Genomic DNA, 17,908 nt, shown 5'->3' with positions numbered 1-17,908 from the left:
GAGGGGGGGGTGGCAGTGTCTGTTGTAATCACCTTGCTACACGTCTCTCTACTGTCCTCTTACCCTTGAACGCTCACGGGTGCCATGACCCGCGTCGGGGACATCATGGGCCAGGCGGCCGACCCTTTCCGTGGAGGTGGTGCATCTCTACTGCTCTGCTTAGCCATTTCTTCACTGTTTTTTTTTTTTCTGGCTTCGCTCCCCCCTCCCTCCCCCTGCCACACACCCTCGGTGTGCTGCCTTGCATGCGTCCACCCATGGAGATGGGCGTTGCTGCTGCTTTGGGGCGCTCCCCTTCGATCTCGGTGTCTCCTGCATATGCGTGTGTGCGTTGAGGGGGGAGGAGGGGGTTGCGCCCTATTCTCGTGCACCTCCCTTCATGCCCTCGGTCCCCTTTGGGTAGCGTTTGTTGTGCACTGAAACTTATTTTCGTCTCTTTTTTTTTTCGGGATAGAGACGCCTGCAAGATGAAAAGAGCGCACGCACTGGGATACGCAGAGACACACACATGTATTCGCCTTCCGCCCTCCCCCCCCGCCACCACCATCCTACATCATGCCCGTCACGCTGGCATACGACCCTCGTCTCTCTCTCTCTCCCTCTCCTCCTCCTCCTCTCGTTTCTGCTTTATGGTATTTCATTTGTGTGTAAGTGGGGCGAGGTGGATGCGCATGCATGTGCCTGTAGGTGTGCTTCTATGTGTGGCTCTGTACGCCTGCTCTGACATGTATTTCGTTGTTCTCTCCTTCGCTCCTTCTCATCTAAGAGTGTCGTACTTCCACGTGGGTGCGCGTACGTGTATGGGCCTGCGTGGGTTAATGTAGATAGGCGTGACCCCTTCTCCGGGTAATGTGACTCTGCATCCGCCGCAGCAACTGCTGCCGTGGCGATGGTGAGAACATGAGTGGCCGCTGCCGTCTGTTTCCCTTGGTTCCCTACGACACACTTACAGCGGTGTTGGCTCGGGCTAATCTAACTGACTGCGCCTTGGTGTGCGCTATGTACGCTAACGTGCCCCTCACACATAGCGAGCGGCATAGCAGCAACGCGTAAGCCTGAACTCGCCCATACGGAAGCACATGAGAGGCAGACTACACCTCCTTCCCTTCCCCGGATCACTCGGACGGCGCAGCTCGTTCGCCTTGGCGCACCACAAGTGCGAATACACTGGTGTGCTACTGCGTATTGTGCATCTGCTCGTGAAGCACGGCAAGCTGGTCGTATGCACCTTCTTGAAAAACGTCAATGCCGCCTACGCACATACACACTCTTCTCCCTGTACTCCCTCCCCCCCTTTCCTCTCTCGTCGCACAATAGCACTCGCCCTCCCATAGCTCTCTGCCGCCCTCGTCTATCGCTCTCCCCGCGCTCTCGAACCACCATTCCTATACAGTCATTCAACCTTCCCACTCTCGCGAACTATGTCGTCCGGTGGTGCTGAGTTTAAGGCCGAGCTGCGTGCCGGTAAGCCGAAGTTTGGTATCTTTTTGAACTCAGCCAGCCCGCTGCTGGCCGGCCAGTTCAGCCACTCTGGCTACGACTGGCTGCTGATTGATGCTCAGCACTCGCCGGTGGACTCGCTGACAGCGGCGCATATGATCGCTGCCATCCACACGGGCCACTCCAAGGCCATGGTGCGCGTGGCGAGCACGCAGGACCGCGCTGGCATCCAGTGCGCTCTCGACAGCGGCGCCGATGGCGTACTGATCCCGTACGTGAACAACGCGCAAGAGCTGCAGGACGCCGTGTCGTGCTGCTACTACCCGACGACTGGCACGCGTTCCGTGTACCAGCCACAGCAGTGCATGAACGCGAAGGGCCTACTGGGCTATGTACCGGAGTCCAATAAGAACGTGGTGATTGCCTTTCAAGTGGAGACGGCGGCGTGCATCGAGAACCTGGAGGAAATCATGGCTGTGAAGGGCATCGACATCGCCTTCCTTGGCCAGAACGACCTTTGCATGTCCATGGGTCTGTACGACGGCCGCTACGTGTTCCCGCAGATGTACTTCTCGCCGGAGCTGCAGGCTGCCACGGACACGCTGATCTCAACAGCCAAGAAGCACAACGTCATCCTCGGGCTGTTTCTGTTTGGCACCGACCGCGTCGGTGAGTTCCTTGAGAAGGGGTTCACCTTCATCAGCATCGGCAGCGAACTGCACCATGCCATGGTACAGGCCGGCACATGGGTGAAGGCCCTGAAGGACATCTCAGAGGAGAAGGGCAAGCCGTGGACAAACCAGCCCAGCGCCCTCGTGTAAGTGGGGGGCATCAGCGGTTGCCGACTGAAACGATAGTGGGGGATGAGGAAAGGCGCGGGTGCTGTTTCACGCACACATCCCTCCCCCTCAGCCTCTCCTCTCGCTCCACAGCCTTGTGTTTCTTAACGTATTCTTATACTTTCTCTCTTCATGCACTTTCGCTCGTCGTCGGCGGTGCTGTCATACACGCGCCCACGTACCGTCACTCGGTGCACGACGCGCAGGCGCTCCAAGAAGGGACGAGTGGATGGCAAGTCGGCCCTCGTGTGGAGACCCGATAATGGCGCAGCAGCCGCCCACGGTGGAAAAGAGGGTTCACCGAGAGAGGGTGTTCATATCCTGTGGTTTGCGTGTGCAACAAATGGAGGCGAGGGTGAGAAGAGAGAGCGTGCAGCACGCGTAAGTGTGCGTGCACCATACGCCCACCCCACCCCCTCCTCCACACACACACACGCCTCGTCCCCGCTGCCTGCGTGGGGTTATTCTTCTTTTTGTTCCTTTCCTCTGGCCTCGCTGTCTACCTCGCTACTCCCTCCTCCCGCCTCGAGTACGTGTATTTAGGCCTACTAACGCGCTAACGTAAACTAGTACCTAATCACGCGCACCCGCAGGGGCCGCCTGTACGCTCACCGCCTGGTCACCCCTCGCTCGCCAGCCATTCGATCAAGCGTGCAGGCGCATTCGACAAATTATTAAGACCCCGTCGTACCCCCCTCCCCTCTCCCACATGAGTGTGCAAGTGATAGACAGGAGCCACCATCTTAACATAAAGCAGCTCGTCTACCTCGCTCTGTTCATCGAGCTGCCACCACCCACGGCCATCATCCATCCGCGCCTTTTTATGGCCATGTGTGGCATTAATCCCGTGGAAAGGACGAAGACGTGGCCGGTGAAGTGTGCGTGTGGCTGGCCTTGCACGAATCTGCCACCCGTATGCTGCCCACTTATAACTCTAAGAAGTGGTACAGACATGCATGGTATGTGCAGTGCAGACGTGTGTGTGTGTGTGTGTGTGACTGGTACAGGCAACACTCAACTTGTCGACGTTGGGGCCGTTCGAGGTCCGTCCTTGGCATGCAGAGGCGATGAGTCGTCGCCGCAGTGTTGTGCAGCGAGTTGACGGCACGCCCACCGCAGGTGTCTCAGCAACACAGACGGAATGAGTTGTGGGGTGGTGCATGCGCTGCGGTGTGTCGGTGTGCTAAGTTCTGCGTGTGCCAGTCGTCAACAGGCAAGAAGGGGGGAAGGAGGAGTGCGCTGTTGTGGGTGTTGGAGGAGGTCTGTGCTTGTATGAGCACTGCAAGGCTGCGTGTACCCATGCTCTCCCTTCACCTTGCTGCCCTCCGTCGTCCCTCATCCTTTTCGTGGTCTGTGCGACACATGCATGGAGTCGAGGCCCCAGCATGAGCCGTATCGTCGACGTGCGCCCTTTGTGGGAACGAGACTCACCTGCCATTTCATATTTACTGTCATCACCGATCCCTGTCTGCCTACCTGCTCTCTCGTTCATACTCCCGCCAATCTTCCCTCCTGCTTGTTTTGCGTGAATGTTGCTTCTCTCTCTCTCCAGGGATAAACCCGAAGTACTCCAACAGGTGTGCCGGTGGTGTCGGTCTGTGTTGGTCGCCGTGCACAAGCGCAGGCTCATTCACAGAGAGAGAGAGAAAGAGAGTACGGTCACACAAAGAGGCACTCACGCAAGAGTGCACACTGTGCTCTGCGAGAGGAATAGAGACGAACCCTCCCGCAACTCCCCTGCCTCCCCCCCCCCCCGACACAGGCTCACTTCTTCACATACACAGCGTACTCCGTCAAGACAGGAAGGGAGGCACTCAAAAACAGCAGGCAACAACCTTTACGTTGACGTCATCAGATAGCGATTACTTTGCAGCCTGACGTACGCCACTCCGCTGTGTGCTGCGTTCTTCTTTTCCATCCTTTCATAGAGACCGCCAACGAAGGAAAGTGACACACCGCCACGACCACGAAGCCGTGGACTGGCAACACTCCCAGTCCCCTCTCCACCGCGATACCGATACGGAAGGAGGAGAGGCGGCAGCAGCAGCGGCTACAGCTGCTCTTGTGTTTCTCCACTCGGTTGAGGTGCATAAACAAACAAAGAGGCGGTAGGCGCGAAGCAACTCGGCACACTGGGGGGCACCACACAAACTTGCTTGCAGAGATGCCGCATTCCGGCAGCGCAGCGTGGCGCTCTCGCTCAGCGGAGCAGACGGCGCGCCTGCTGCTCTCCAACGCCTTCAGGCACGATACGTGGGAATGCGCGGCGGCCCGCAAGCAGGTTCAATCCCATGGCGGAGCTGTACACACGCTGCGTCTCAGATTTCTTGAGCTGACTAAGCAGCCTGTTATGCCAAGCGATGTAGAGGCTGTCAATCTCGCCATCTTCGACCCCGAACGCAAAATGTTTGTTGGCGCGACGTACCAGCTGGAGGCGCGTGATATGACGCGGTCACTGGCTGTGCAAGTCGCACCCACTCAGCTCCTTGTGGTGGAGACTGTGGTGCAGGACATTCGACCGTCGGCGCCGCTAGAAGAGTACCGGGTTACCAGATGGGGCTTTTGCCCAGTGGAGGAGGTAAAAAGCGGCACCATCTCGGTCAAGCTGCGGCCTGGAAGTGCGCACCTCCTGCTCGTAGAGATGAACTCGTGGCCTGCGGTAAGTCTGCCGACGACCCCGAGCGACGTCGCGCTGATATGCGATGTGGCCATGGACCAGGACACAGCACTTACGCAGCTGATGGGGGAGCTCGTGCCGCCTGGCATCTTCGTCTCCGAGGACTTCACACGTGCTACGCCGACCCCTGGTACCTCACTTTTCCGACTGTGCGTGAGGAGCATTGAGCTGTCGGGTTCAACAAAGGAGTCAGCGTTGAACCTAGCAGACCCGGACGCGGAGTGGTCCGTCGCAGCGGTGGCCCATAATGGCTTTCAGCAGCTCGGGAAGGGGAGCGAAGTATCACTGGTGTTAAAGACCTCGAACGACGGCGGTCAGCGTAACTCTTCATCGATCACCTCCTCCGCATCCACTCGACGTCTGTCTGCAGCGCCGGACGCCAACACGGTCCTTCTGCGCTCTGACCTGCCCCTCGAGATTGACCGGCTACCCGTGCACTCCGCCACGTCGCTGGTTCTGGCCATACGTCGCCGCGCGCCGGGCTCACGCATCTTTGCTGTGTTTGGCTTCTGCGTGCTGCCGCTTTGCATGATGCCGATGCGGGACCGCGACATCCGAGTAGAGAACCTTCCAGCCTTGAAGGGCCCATTCTCCTGCGAGGACGCTCGGCTGCTGATGGTGGACTCCACGAGCTCGTACGGGCGGGTGCCCATCGCGGTAACCCTCACCGTCGAGTACCATGATACCGGCATTTCAGCCGGGGCACCGCCCGCAGGCGCCGTCGCCGCCACCTCGGCGGTAGCAGCACAGCAGCAGCCGGAGGAAATTACGAAGGACGAGGTAAGCTACTCATCGTTGACGTCCTCCGCCTCCTCCGTCTTCGCCACACCGAGGCCGACGCAAGTTCTTTCTACCGCCGACGTTCCTGGCGGTGGCGTTGCGGTGGGGCCAACGAGCTACGAAGGTTTGCCAACACCCACCGAAAGTGGTGCAGCGGCCGCTCCTGGATTGTCGGCACCCGACAGCGGAGACAGTGTAGGCGTCTTCAAATTGCTCTGCAGCATCATGGAGGAGTTACACAAGGTGCGCGAGTCACAAGACATGATTCTCCGACAGACTCGCGGCGAGGGTGGAAGCAGCGGATTGTCAGCCCTCAGTCCTGCACTACAGGAACGCCTCAACAGGGGCCTGGCGGACGGCCGCATCGACGTGATCGATCTCGCGCCGCGGCCCCTCGCCGTCTCGTGGAGGGCACTCAAGCTTATGCAAGAAGGCGTGCAACCTATTCTGCATCCTCTACATGGGACGCTGCTGGACGATACGGCGCCAGCCCTTGGCGAACTCACGTCGTCTCTTTACGGCTTCCGGGTGGAGGGCATTACCGTGGACAACGCCTTGCACATGCCAGCAGACGTATGTCTTCTCTTCTCGTTTGGTCCTTTGCCGCATCAACAGGTGGGTCCCTTGCACGCCGTCTCTGTGGAGAAGACGCCAACAAACGAGAGCTTCAAAGTATACGACGATCGCCACGAGGCTGGCTTTGTGTGGTGTGAGCCGACAGAAGCGCTGCAGAGCGGTGCCATGCGCAAGTACAAATCAGCGAGCAACGCTACTGTCTACGTGCACTTGTACGACGCGCTCAGTATGTTCTACGTCGCCACAGCAAGTTTGCCACTGGCCGCTTTCCGCCGGCCGATCTCGGCCATGTGCGCCATGACCTCCATGGACGTGGTGCTGCAGCGGGACCTGAGCATGACGGAGCAGGTGGTGCCGCCGAAAGTGTTTCCAGTGATGCGGCATGCGGGGCAGCTGCACCTCACCGTCTTCTGCGTGGGCATCTCGGTCGCCTCTGGTGATGAAAGGAGCTGTGCTGCTGCGCTCGCTACCGTGCGTCTGCCGGAGAATGTGCAGAGTCGCGTCATAATCGCGAAGAAGCTGCGGCATGCCGACCGATTGAGCCCGACAGGATTGATCACAGGGTCCTCCGCTATCAACGGCACCGCGGTGACGAACGGCGGCGCATCGGCCTCGCCCACTACTGACGCTTCACCAGGGAAACAAGCAAAAAGCGCCACGGATGGAGCAGGCACTCTTCACTGGCAACGCGCACAGTACTTCAAGGCACAGCAACGGGAGCAGCAGCAAAGCGTAGGGGCGGCGCCGCAGCTGCTGGGTGTGCCCGACACACACGTGCAGGCCGCACAGGCGGCCGCCGAGTTAGAGTATCGCCTGCGCCACCTTGAGCGGGAGCGCGCCGCCGTCAAGTCGCAGCGCATTGCGGAGGCGTTGCTGAACCGCCTCACTGTCGAGCACGACGTGCTCGTCATCTCATGGCGCCCTGAGGTGGTGCGAACACCCTTCGCAAACCCCTTCTCCTGCGCCATGGAGTTCTTCGTGGAAGTGGACCAGAGGGACACCGATGTCTGCACCGTCATAGGGGCGTCCAACTTTGTGCTGGGGCCGCGCGAGAGGACGGAGCTGCCGCTGGCCATACGCCTGTCCATACCCCGGAGCGTCTGGTCTAAACCTGGGAGTGGCGCAAACGACCAGCAGCTGAAACAGCAGAACATCACGGCGCGCGTGTACTCGGAGAAGCGGGAGCTGGCCTGTTGCATCCGAATACACGCCACAGTAGAGCCGCCAGTGGTGGACCGGCGCTACGAGATCTTCGGTGCACCTGGCACGGAAGTTGTCAAGAGTATTCTCGCCCGCACTTTCTCACCGGCGAGTTTTCCCGTCATATCCGACAAGACCGCTCTGCTGCAGCGCATGCGTGAGCTCTGCGCCTTTGTCGCTGTCTCGGGAGAGAAGACGTCTGTAAGCACAAACGTGGTGCTGGACCCCATCACGCAGACCTACGTCACTGCATGGGAGGAGGCCACCATGACGACGAAGATACCGGAGGAGACGGGCCGCCAGCGTATCGAGTACGTGGCGCTCTTCTATGACGCCGCCATGAGTCGCTTGTACGAAACGTGGGAGATATGCGTCTTCGCCTGCGACAGCTTCATGACGCGGGATATCTACTGGGGTCAGACAACAGCACTTGGCTTGCCTGCTGAGGGGACGAGCGACCTGTACTGCAGCGACACCGCCGTCACTGTGGAGAGGCGCGGGGCGTCGTACGTGCTGCGCCTGCACCCCCGCGACGTTGGCACGCAGCGCATGCTTCTCCACACCCTGCAGAACGACGTGCTTAAGAAGACGCTGCTGACGGTGTCCACCGTGCACCCCACGCCGACGTACACCCAGGTGATGGAGCTCTCCCTCGCAGAAGTGCAGGGACCGGTGCTGCGCCGCCTCACCTTTGTTAATCGCGGAGAAAAGGAGGAGGCGTTCCAGGTGAACCACAACTACCGGTTTAATCTGCTCGTGAGCCCATCGAAGTTCACGCTGGCGCCCAGTGACACGCAGTTCGTCAGCCTTCAATTTGACCTCCTTACGTTGCCGCCCGGTCAGCTGGAGGGGCGGTGGCCGGTGTGGATCTTCATCAACAACTCCGAGGACAAGACGGTGGAGTCGTACCACCTGCAGCTCGTGGTCCGTGCGCACCCAGTCGTGCGCGTCGAGGCATAGGCGTGTGCGGTAAAGGGAAGAGAGGGGAAAGGATGGGGTTGCATCTCGCTGTGTGTGCAGTCTGCCTACCCTCCCCCCCCCCACTTCCCCTCTGTGTGTGTGTTCCTCTTACGGCCTATAGACAGCGCAACTCCATCTCGCTCTTTCCGGCCTCTTGCACCATTCATGAACCACTGATGATGCCGCCCACCTCAGTACGCGGTATCAGGGGTTAGAACCCACGCTCTGGGAGGAAGCCGAGAATCGACCGCCGCCTGCCTCCCCCCTCCTCGGGTGCGACTCTGTGGAGAGGTCTGCACTGGCGCCGTGACGAAGAAACTTATGACCGTCATGGAAGCTGGTGCAGCGGACCACGCGCCGTGTTGACTATCTGCCGAGTCAGCGCCACCAGCTAGTGCTTTTCTACGCGAGCTGCGCTGCTGGGACGTCGAGCGTAATCCTGAGCAGAACGACGCCAAACGGTACTGGTGAGCCCGGCTCCTCGACAATGGCCGTGGCGCGCCAGAGGCATAGATGAACGGCGACTGGATGGATGTACGTATGTGCGTGCAGCTGTTGACTTGTTCGTGCTAGAGAGACACGCTTCGATGTGGGAAAAATATGACCAGCCTTTGCCACACAACAGGCGAACCCAACACCACTCGGCTCCCCTGGCCGGCCGAAGACCTTTCGCGAAGTGCGATGCAGCCGTAGACACATGCGATACAGCAACGCACCGACTCAGCCAGCCGAGCACGACCGCTACATCAAACTCCACCCATTCCCCACTTTGCAGGTCGCCTCACGGCTGCTCCCGTCACACCGGTCGTCACCTCGTGCATCCCTCGGGGTGACTCGGACCCCCACACAAGTAGGCAGTCAGGACTGTGTGGGATACACTCGAGCCACGCTGATGTTATCCTCGTCCCATGGATAGCACAGACGTCCTCCCTGTCGCAGGTCTCTCCGACGAAATGCCATCCACGGCCTAGCCACCGGCATGAGTAACGATGCATCGCTCTGACGTCCCTACATCGCAGGTACGTAACCCTGTCACCACCAGAGGGTGGTTCGGCATTGGCAGGGATGGAGAAAAGGAGCTGCCAGGCCTGGCCACACAGAGCGTGGGGTGCTGAGCTCTGCGATGCCGCGCGCTGAGGTGTACTCCCTTCCGCCATGGGAGTTGTAGAATGTCAGATTAGGAAAAAAGCCCTTCATGAACTCATCTGTGCAAAAGCCACATCCACATGCAGGAGGCGCGCCCGTGTACGCAAGGCGGGTGGCAAAGAGGCACCGTTCGTTCTCCTCCTGCCTCGCTTTTCTCTGCACACACACACACACACACGCCATGCACACCAACTACACGAAGAAGGACACCCCAGTGTGGGAGAGAAGAAGTTAGCGAGGGTAACGGAAAGAAACGAATCCGCTTCCCCACCCAACTCTCAACCCCCCCCCCCATCTTCCACCTCTCTCCGTCTCTTGTTTGCCGTCATAATACCGCAGCTTTCTCCACTGCCCCCACCCCCTGACACACACACGCACACAAAGAGAGACATGGAGGCTGTGGTGAAGCTGAATCGCAAGCTCGGGGTGGGCGGCCGCGGCGTTGTTTACGAGGGCTTCGATCACGCCAGAGGGCACTTCGTCGCCATCAAGGAGCTGGCCTATATGGAACCCAGCGTCGCTGACGAGGAGGACACGGAACTGGCTGCCATTCTCACTGAACTCGCATATATGCGCGAGGCACAACACCCCAACCTCGTCGAGTACTACGGCGCCCGCCGTAGTCCCATCGGTATTCAGATTATAATGGAGTACGTAAGCGGCGGCTCGCTGGACTACGTGTTGAAACGCTGCGGCCCTGTGCGCGAAACCGTCGCCCGCGCCTATACCCGCGATGTGCTCGAGGCTCTGCACTACCTGCACAAGACGATGCACGTGTGCCACCGTGACGTGAAGCCGGCAAACATTCTCATCACACCGGACGGGCGGTGCAAGCTGGCCGACTTTGGGGTCGCAAAGTATGTGGAGGTGATGACGCCGACGCACTCTGCGCAGGCAGCGCGCGACAGCCAAGGCGTGGGAAAGGCGGAAGGGAGCACCTCGCCGCGCCACCGCAACGACGAGCGTCAATGCTACCTACAGACGGCGGTGGGCACGCCGTGGTACATGGCACCAGAGGTGATCAACGGAGGTGTCGAGGACGACGACGACGAGGACGTGGCACTTGACGACCCATATGCGTTAACTGTGGGCGGCAACGCCAGCAACGGCAGCTCCAGTGAGGACTGGACGAGTAGTGGCTTGGCCCATACAGCATCCCACCCGCTCGCCTCGACACCCCCACTGTACTCATCCTCCAACTACTACAACCCGCTGAAGCGGATTGTGAAGAAGGGCCGGCTCGGCGCGCGCTCGGTCGGATACACCACCAGTGCCGACATCTGGAGTGTTGGCGTCACCGTGTACGAAATGGTCACGGGCACGAAGCCTTTTGGCGCCGATCTCTCCAACCCGTCTGCGGTGCTCTTTCGGATCGCAAACTGCGCCGCATCTCCTCCGCAGCTGCCAGCGGGCATGCATGTCTCCGTGGAGTTGCATAACTTCTTGGACCTGTGCTTCGTGTACGACAAGGACCTCCGCGCGACGGCGGCGGAGCTCTTGGGCCACCCATGGCTGCAGCCTGCTCGCAAGAGTAGCAACAGGGGCGGTGTCAGCGCCAGTGGAGCGAAACAGCCACATCGCGTGCTCTCCAATGCTGAGAACCTCTCGCATTCTGACATGCGCGTGGATGAGTGCGAGCCAGTGCAGCGCCATCAGCAGCCAGCGACCCGCCGCACCGTCTTTGACGGTGTCCCCCTCCTCGACGCCATCGACCTTCCCGCCTACCCCGCAATGACGGCGGCCTCGTCTCTGGTCTCCTCTGCGGCAACCGAATGTGGCGCTGGTGGAGAGGGAGTCTATCCTCTTCCTACCAGCTCGTCAGGATGTGCGCAGCACAGCTTGCACCGCCTGTCGTGCAGCAGCGTTCCTCGCGGCTCACCCTCCATCCTCATGTCGCCGCCGCCATCGTCCGTGTCTATTGCGGAGCAGGCGGAGGCGTCTTCACGGTACGCAGCGGTACGACAGCGCATTGGACACACCCGCGCAACCAACTCCGCGCGCACCGCTGTCTCAGCAGCAGCGCCCGACGCGCAGTCAAGCGCCGGGATTCTCTTGTCCACATACGGAGAGTTTGTCGATCTTCTGACACGCCCTTGACAGATGGAGGCACCTGCAGCCACAGCAGTAGGGACTCTCATCTCCACCGCAGGAACCCCACGGCTGTGTGTCAGTGTGTGCACGTCTACACGTATGGGTATATGCTCTGCGTTGGCTCTCTCTCTCTGTCTCTCCCTCATTTGCTCTGCCGCGGCTGTGCCTTTATTGCTCGCTCGCACTCATGTCCCGGATGTGTCGCTGGAGGCAGAAGTACACACAACGAAACAGCAGCGCACGACTCAACAGGCACATGTGCGTTCCCGCCCCTTCCCAATGTGGATGGAGAAGAAATGCGGTTCTCTCGCATTCTTCCTGCCGCTGTCCTCCCCCACCCCACCCTTACCACCGACGTCTCTCAGCTGGGAGCGCCCATCAAGTGATACCTCCGTGGTACCGCATCCACGCCGTGTGCGCGTGTACCGCACTACCCCCCCCCCTTCTCCCGTCCCTCTCATCGCCTCGCTTTCGGCGTCTCACATCCCCTCTTTCCCCCCCTCCCTTCATTTACTTTGCGTCTGATCGAGTGTGGGCTTGCTGTCTGCTGATGGAGCGGCGTGATTCGCTACAACGCTGTGAAGCCGCGGAGTCATCAGCGTGCCACCTCACACAAGCGAACACATCGGCACTGACGCACAGGGCAGGATCGCACTTCAACACATACAGCTCCCTCTTCTCTCCCTCTCTTGTGCTGGCCTGTCGCTGCACAGGCATACGTCTGTGTGCGTGTGTGTGGGGGGGGGGTGCGTTCGGCTGTGAGGTGAAGTGTTCGTAGTTGCTTTCTTTTCCCCCTTTTCCATTGCCAGCGCAGGCGCACAAAGAGAGACACATACACACGCAAATACAAAGGGCATACACGCCTTCATAAATAGAGAAACCGAGCAGGCGGTAGTGGTGGTGGTCATCATTGCAAGCCCACGATCGATCAGCAGGGACGAAGCAGTCAAGGACACAGACACAAGTCGTCTGTCCTGGCAGACGCCTTCCTCCTCCCTCCCCCTTCCATACACGCACACACGTACACACTCATAGAAGCGGTCAGCGGCATCAGCACTGACGTACTCGACTATCGTTTCGATCTTTTTTCCTCTCCGGGCCTCCTTTCGCGTGTGTGCGTGTGTGCGTGCGTGTGATCGTGAGTGGGTCTAACGTCTCGCGTGCTGCTCCTTTTTCGTGCATGAGCGAAAAGAGCACCGAAAAATGCTCCGACTTTCCATGAGGTCCTTTCAGTGGCACTCGACAAGCCGCATGAGCGGTTGGGTAACCACGGCAGCGTCAGGAAGGACCGCTACAACCACCCCTGCCACCCTGAGCAACAACCAACACATCACCACAAGCGCCCTGGAGAGCCAAAGCATGAACGAATTCACGCGGCGTGCGTCAGCCATGAAGAAGCGATGGCGCGGCAAGGGTCAGTACGCCTTCGCACGCGCAGAGGCGCAGCGCTTCCTCGACTCCGCAGTACCAAAGAATAACCTTGGGGCCTGGGTAGAAGAGGGCAGCAACGCCATTGCACTCTCGCAGCTGCTGAGCTTCTTCGAAATCCAGCCGGAGGCGTCGCTAGCGTCGCTTATTTTGAACAGGCTCATCCGGACAGCGGAGGACGAGTCTGCCCCGCTGATGAGTCGACTGCACGCCGCCCTCAGTCTCATCTGCACCCGCCCCGACGAGAACTACGAGCGAGTGTTTCACGTGATCACACAGGCGCTGCAGCAGCTTCATCGAATCGCTCTGGATAGAAATGGGGATGGCACCAGCACTAGCAGCGGCGCTAGGGGCGGTGGTGTTGGCCGAGTTGACAATGGAAGCTCGCCCTTCTCACCCCCACAGTTGTTGCCGCTCGATGCAGTGGGCGTATGCGCCAAGGCACTGCAGCGGTGCGGAAAGCGAACGCCACCGATGCTGAATGAGCAGCTGGCGACAGTCTCGATGGCGCTGCTGCAGATGACCTCGGCCACCGACCTTCCCTACATGCAATCCACTCTTCTGCGCCTGTATGCATGGATGGTGCGAGCGGAGCGTCCAGAAACGAATCAGCTACTCTACATCTTGATTGAGCAAACTGGTGAGTTCGCGCGGCACGACTTTGGGACCCTGATGGTGTCATGTGCGCGGCATCACCAGATCATGCATCTCCCAGTAGAGCTTATCCAGCGTCTAGCACGAGCTGCATTTCAGTACCGCAACTCCTTCACCGGTCGCGACGGTGCGGCGATACTCGGCACTCTTGCCAAGCTGGTCGTCTCCCTCACCGCGGGTACGAATGGCGTGTCGGCTGCTGACGTGGTCCGTGCTCAGGATTACTTCAACGCGTTGTTGGAGGAAATGCAACAACGCGTCCTACGCCTGTTTGACATCAACGACAAGCTGTTCTGGAGCAACTCCGAAGACATGTCGTCCTGTGCGTTTGCTTACGAGCTTGGCGGGCATGTGCGCTATCACCGTGTGTTTCAGGCGTACGCGGCCTACGTGCAGCACTCCGTGCAGAGCTTTGAGCCACCGCAGCTGGCCCTTGCTACGGGCATTCTGCGCAGAGCGCAGCTGCTCACCCCGCACCTGGCCACGCGGCTGTCCGAGCGCATTGAGGTGGTCTTGGGTGAGCTGCGCCTGGCAGAGCTCTCCCACATCTGCGCTACTTTCGCCGCGCTACCGTCGCCGCGACCGAGCTGGTGGGATGAGGCGAGGGCAGTCGCATTGCGTCTTTTCCAGTCGGATGTCAGCGGCCTTGTCTCCATTAACCTCGCCATCGCCTTCCCTGAGCAGCCCGACTTCGCCGAAACCATCGACTACGCGCAGATCACCAGCAAGCAGCTCGTGGATCTACTCCCTATCACGCTGGGGTCAGCCCAGTTCGGGGAGGCGGTAGTAACGGCAATGTGCCGCCGACTAGCCTTGCAAGGTGAACGCTTCGCACCGGATGACCTGCGACTGCTGCTGGCATGTGGGGAACGACCGCAGCTGGTGCATGCATCACAGGAGCACCTCCGCCAGGCTTTTGCCCAGCCCGTATGGAGTACGGACACCCTCTACTCCCTGCCGCTCGTGATCGACACGAATCACCCGGAAAGGAACCTGCAGCACTTCAGCGCAACAAAGGCCTTGGCAGCAGCCAAGGCGGCGTCCGTGGGACCAGCACAGTTTGTGTCGCTAGCAGAGCTTCTCCTCAGCTGTTTCGGCGACACTGATCAGGCCGTGCGTGAGTATGTCCAGGCCGGCGGTGGCGACTTGGTGAAGGAAAAGGGCGTGTACGGTGGTACCGTCGTTCGCTACCTCTCCGTTGTACGCCGCTTTCCGAGCATGGTGCCACCCACTCAGTGGCTGCACGACTACGCGGAGATGTTGGAGACACAGACCTCGAACATGGATCCTGACAACCTCGAGGATGCCCTGCTCTCCCTGCGCACTCTCTACGAGGATGTAGCCAAGACGCCGGCGCTGCAGATGGTGCTGTCGTTTCTCGTGCGGCAGTTCTACGAGGAGCTGACCGAATCGGAGCAAACAGCGCGCATCACGGTGCTCGTGGTGTACCTGCAGAATGGCATGACGCTGCCACTGCTCACCGCCAGCAACCCAACGCTGCAGCGCGTGGCAAGTAAGGAGGCACACTACGCGCCAGAAGTGCGTCGGGCATTGGCAATGATGCCGACTCCAAAAGCCCTCCCCGCGGAGGAACGTCGCGGGCGATTTGTGTTGAAGCACCTGGAGCCGACCCGCCGCAGTAGCGAAGCGGCCGCGCCGTTGCTGGACCTTAATCTCACGGATCCCTTCACTGACCCCCTGTCGAGCGTGGAGTCTGCAGCGAAGCCAGCAGCACCGCCCTCAGTGCTCGCGGAGGCGCCTCCTGCCCCGCCCAACGCACCCATCACTGGGACTGCCGCATCAGCCCCTGAGCCTGAAACAGTTGCGGCCCCACCGCCACCGCCGCTGCCGAAGGCGGAAAAACCGATGTCCTACTACGCAAAGTTTTTTAGCTCCTCCGTGGGGCAAATCTTCACCGGCCGTGGCGACCGCTCCCACGCGGAGGCAAAGAAAGAGGAGACCCCCAACGAGCCGACAAAGTCGCCGGAGGAGGCGCCAAGGCAGCCCCGTCGCACGCGCCTGCACCCTTCACCCCACGTCTCCACGGCAGCAGGGACAGCGGAGACCCCCAGCGCGTCGCCCCAGCTGCAGTCAACGCAGCAACAGCAGTCCTTGCCATCCGCCCCCTCTGTTGCCGTCCCTGTCACCACCTTCACCACGGCGTGGGGTAGCAGTGCGCCACCGGTTGCAGGCACTGGATGGGGCTTCGCGGCAGCAGCGACAACACAGCCGACATCGGCCACCGCGGAGACGAGCCACAGCAGTGCCTTTAGCTCCCTCTTCGGTACGCCATCCACCCTCTCTCCAGCGGCACCGTCACCAACAGCAGCGGCAGCGGCGACTCCAGCTCCTATAGCTGAACCTGCTGTCGCTGCTGCCCCCGCGGTCGGCCGCCCAGCGCGCATGAGCGGTGTGGGCGGCAACAACATCTTCTTCAACCCGAGAAACCTCTCGGCCTCGGTAGGGCGACCAGTCGCGTCGCGTAAGGCAGTCATCACGCGCCCAGGTCTGCACGGTGCTGCTGCGGCAACGACCGGGGCGGCGGTGGGGCAGGCACGACCTGCCGCCATTGCCTCAGAGACCGTGTTCAGCTCAGCCGCGGCAGAGAGCATTAGACGCATCCCTGCGGATACCTCCCGCGCCACTCAGGTGCCACCGCTCGCCAACACTCCAGGGGGGCCGCAGACTGTTCTGGAGGGGGCCGCCACCTTCACCGCTGATGCCCCCGCAGCGGCAGCGAACCAACACCATAGCGGGAACGGCGTGGCAAACTTCATGCACAGGGCAGGCGTGACGAGGGTTTCCGGGTACAACATAGGCGAAAGGGGAACGGGGGGTGCAGTGGCCGCTGCCAGCGAGTCGCCAGCGGCATCCTTTGCAGCGGGCGGGCAGTACAGCAGGCCGGCGCTGGACTGGATGGATGCAGCGAGGCGTGTGGTGCGAGTGACGCGGCTGCCACGCACCAAGGCAAAGACGCGTTCACAGCACAGTCTGTCGGCCTGGCTCAACACGCCATCCGCACGGCTGAAGAGTCCGCTCAAGGAGGACACTGGAGAAGCGGCGGGCGAGCAGCCGGCGACGTCTGTGCCAGCGACAGCGGGGCACGGACGGCAAGCGACGGTCGCGGAGGTGTTGAAACGGCGCAAATCGAAGAGGGACCCCAAGAAGAGCACTATCGAGGCGGCAGGCGACGACGAGGCCGGAGGATCCCACGCGAAGCGCAGTGGTGGCAGTCGTGGGCGGAGTCGGGGCGGAAAAGCGGCTGCGGCTGCGGCCAGCGGCAAGGCAACGAAGTCCACCAAAGTCGCAGGACACACTCATCATAGCGGCAAGGCAGCAGCAGCAGCAGCAGCCCAAGCGAAGAGGGGCGGTAAGGCCACTGTAGCAGAAGCTGCGCAGACGTCGTCAGCGAAGAAGGCCACAGCAGCCAGGTCGGCCAAGTTACCGGCATCATCGAAGGGCAGCGGCAGCGCCGGCAACAGCGGGCGAGCCAAGCGTTCCGCCTTGACGACGGTGGCGGTGAAGCCGGCGAAGAAAGCGGTCAAGGCGGCCGCTAAGAAGGCCACAGCCGCGGCTGCCAAAAAGAAGCCAGTGAAGGGGAAAAAGTAGTTGCGTCATACTGAGTGTGTTGCACACGGCTGGCATCATCTCTCTCCTCCGTCTAACCGACGCTACACATGTCCCCTCCCCCCCCCTATCCTTCACAGCGAGAGCAGCGGCACCACACGAAGGCTCATCGGCGCCGATGGTGATGCCCAGGTGTGTTTCTCGAGTGTCAGTGCCGACATGTATGTGTAAGTGTGTGTATGTGTACTTGTATGGAAGCGAACCGAGTTGCATAGAGCGAGGGAGACGAAGAGTAGTAGTAAACGCATGGGGATACAGGAGTCAGCAATGGCGCGTAGAGGGGAGGGAGGGGCAACACACACCCACACATACACACAAGTGAGTATAGACGGGCAAACGAAAGGGGGAGAGAAAAGGCTTCAACACGACTCGTTACAGCACGACGTGATGAGCAAAAGCCGTCTCTTGCCTCCCCCTCCCTCCCTCCCCTCCCTCCCCCTCCCTCTCTTTTCCTGTTTATCAGTGCTGCACATAGATAGAAAAGGGGGTG

General features: G+C 60.5%; 4 protein-coding genes across 4 annotated transcripts, besides 2 other annotated features; all 4 read left to right on the top strand.

Moving 5' to 3' along the window:
- Positions 1–1,421: 1,421 nt before the first annotated feature.
- On the top strand, positions 1,422–2,261 carry LPMP_252090 (2,4-dihydroxyhept-2-ene-1,7-dioic acid aldolase, putative; the record flags this gene model as incomplete). Its single annotated transcript, XM_010701477.1, has 1 exon — positions 1,422–2,261. The coding sequence occupies one exon, from the start codon at positions 1,422–1,424 to the stop codon at positions 2,259–2,261; it is 840 nt and encodes a 279-aa protein (XP_010699779.1).
- A 2,182-nt stretch (positions 2,262–4,443) lies between these two features.
- LPMP_252080 (hypothetical protein) lies at positions 4,444–8,472 on the top strand (the record flags this gene model as incomplete). The annotated part of the gene is made up of 1 exon (XM_010701476.1): positions 4,444–8,472. One exon carries the CDS (start codon positions 4,444–4,446, stop codon positions 8,470–8,472), a length of 4,029 nt encoding a protein of 1,342 aa, XP_010699778.1.
- A 283-nt stretch (positions 8,473–8,755) lies between these two features.
- Positions 8,756–9,056: a repeat region.
- Positions 9,057–9,104: 48 nt separating this feature from the next.
- Positions 9,105–9,624: a repeat region.
- A 384-nt stretch (positions 9,625–10,008) lies between these two features.
- LPMP_252070 (protein kinase, putative) lies at positions 10,009–11,715 on the top strand (the record flags this gene model as incomplete). Its single annotated transcript, XM_010701475.1, has 1 exon — positions 10,009–11,715. The coding sequence occupies one exon, from the start codon at positions 10,009–10,011 to the stop codon at positions 11,713–11,715; it is 1,707 nt and encodes a 568-aa protein (XP_010699777.1).
- Positions 11,716–13,068: 1,353 nt separating this feature from the next.
- LPMP_252060 (hypothetical protein) lies at positions 13,069–17,400 on the top strand (the record flags this gene model as incomplete). Its single annotated transcript, XM_010701474.1, has 1 exon — positions 13,069–17,400. The coding sequence occupies one exon, from the start codon at positions 13,069–13,071 to the stop codon at positions 17,398–17,400; it is 4,332 nt and encodes a 1,443-aa protein (XP_010699776.1).
- Positions 17,401–17,908: the final 508 nt, after the last annotated feature.

Source organism: Leishmania panamensis, assembly GCF_000755165.1.
Source record: "Leishmania panamensis strain MHOM/PA/94/PSC-1 chromosome 25 sequence".
NCBI classification, from domain to species: Eukaryota; Euglenozoa; class Kinetoplastea; order Trypanosomatida; family Trypanosomatidae; genus Leishmania; species Leishmania panamensis.
The sequence above is the reverse complement of the archived record's forward strand: the minus strand, read 5'-3'. Positions and strand labels throughout refer to the sequence as shown.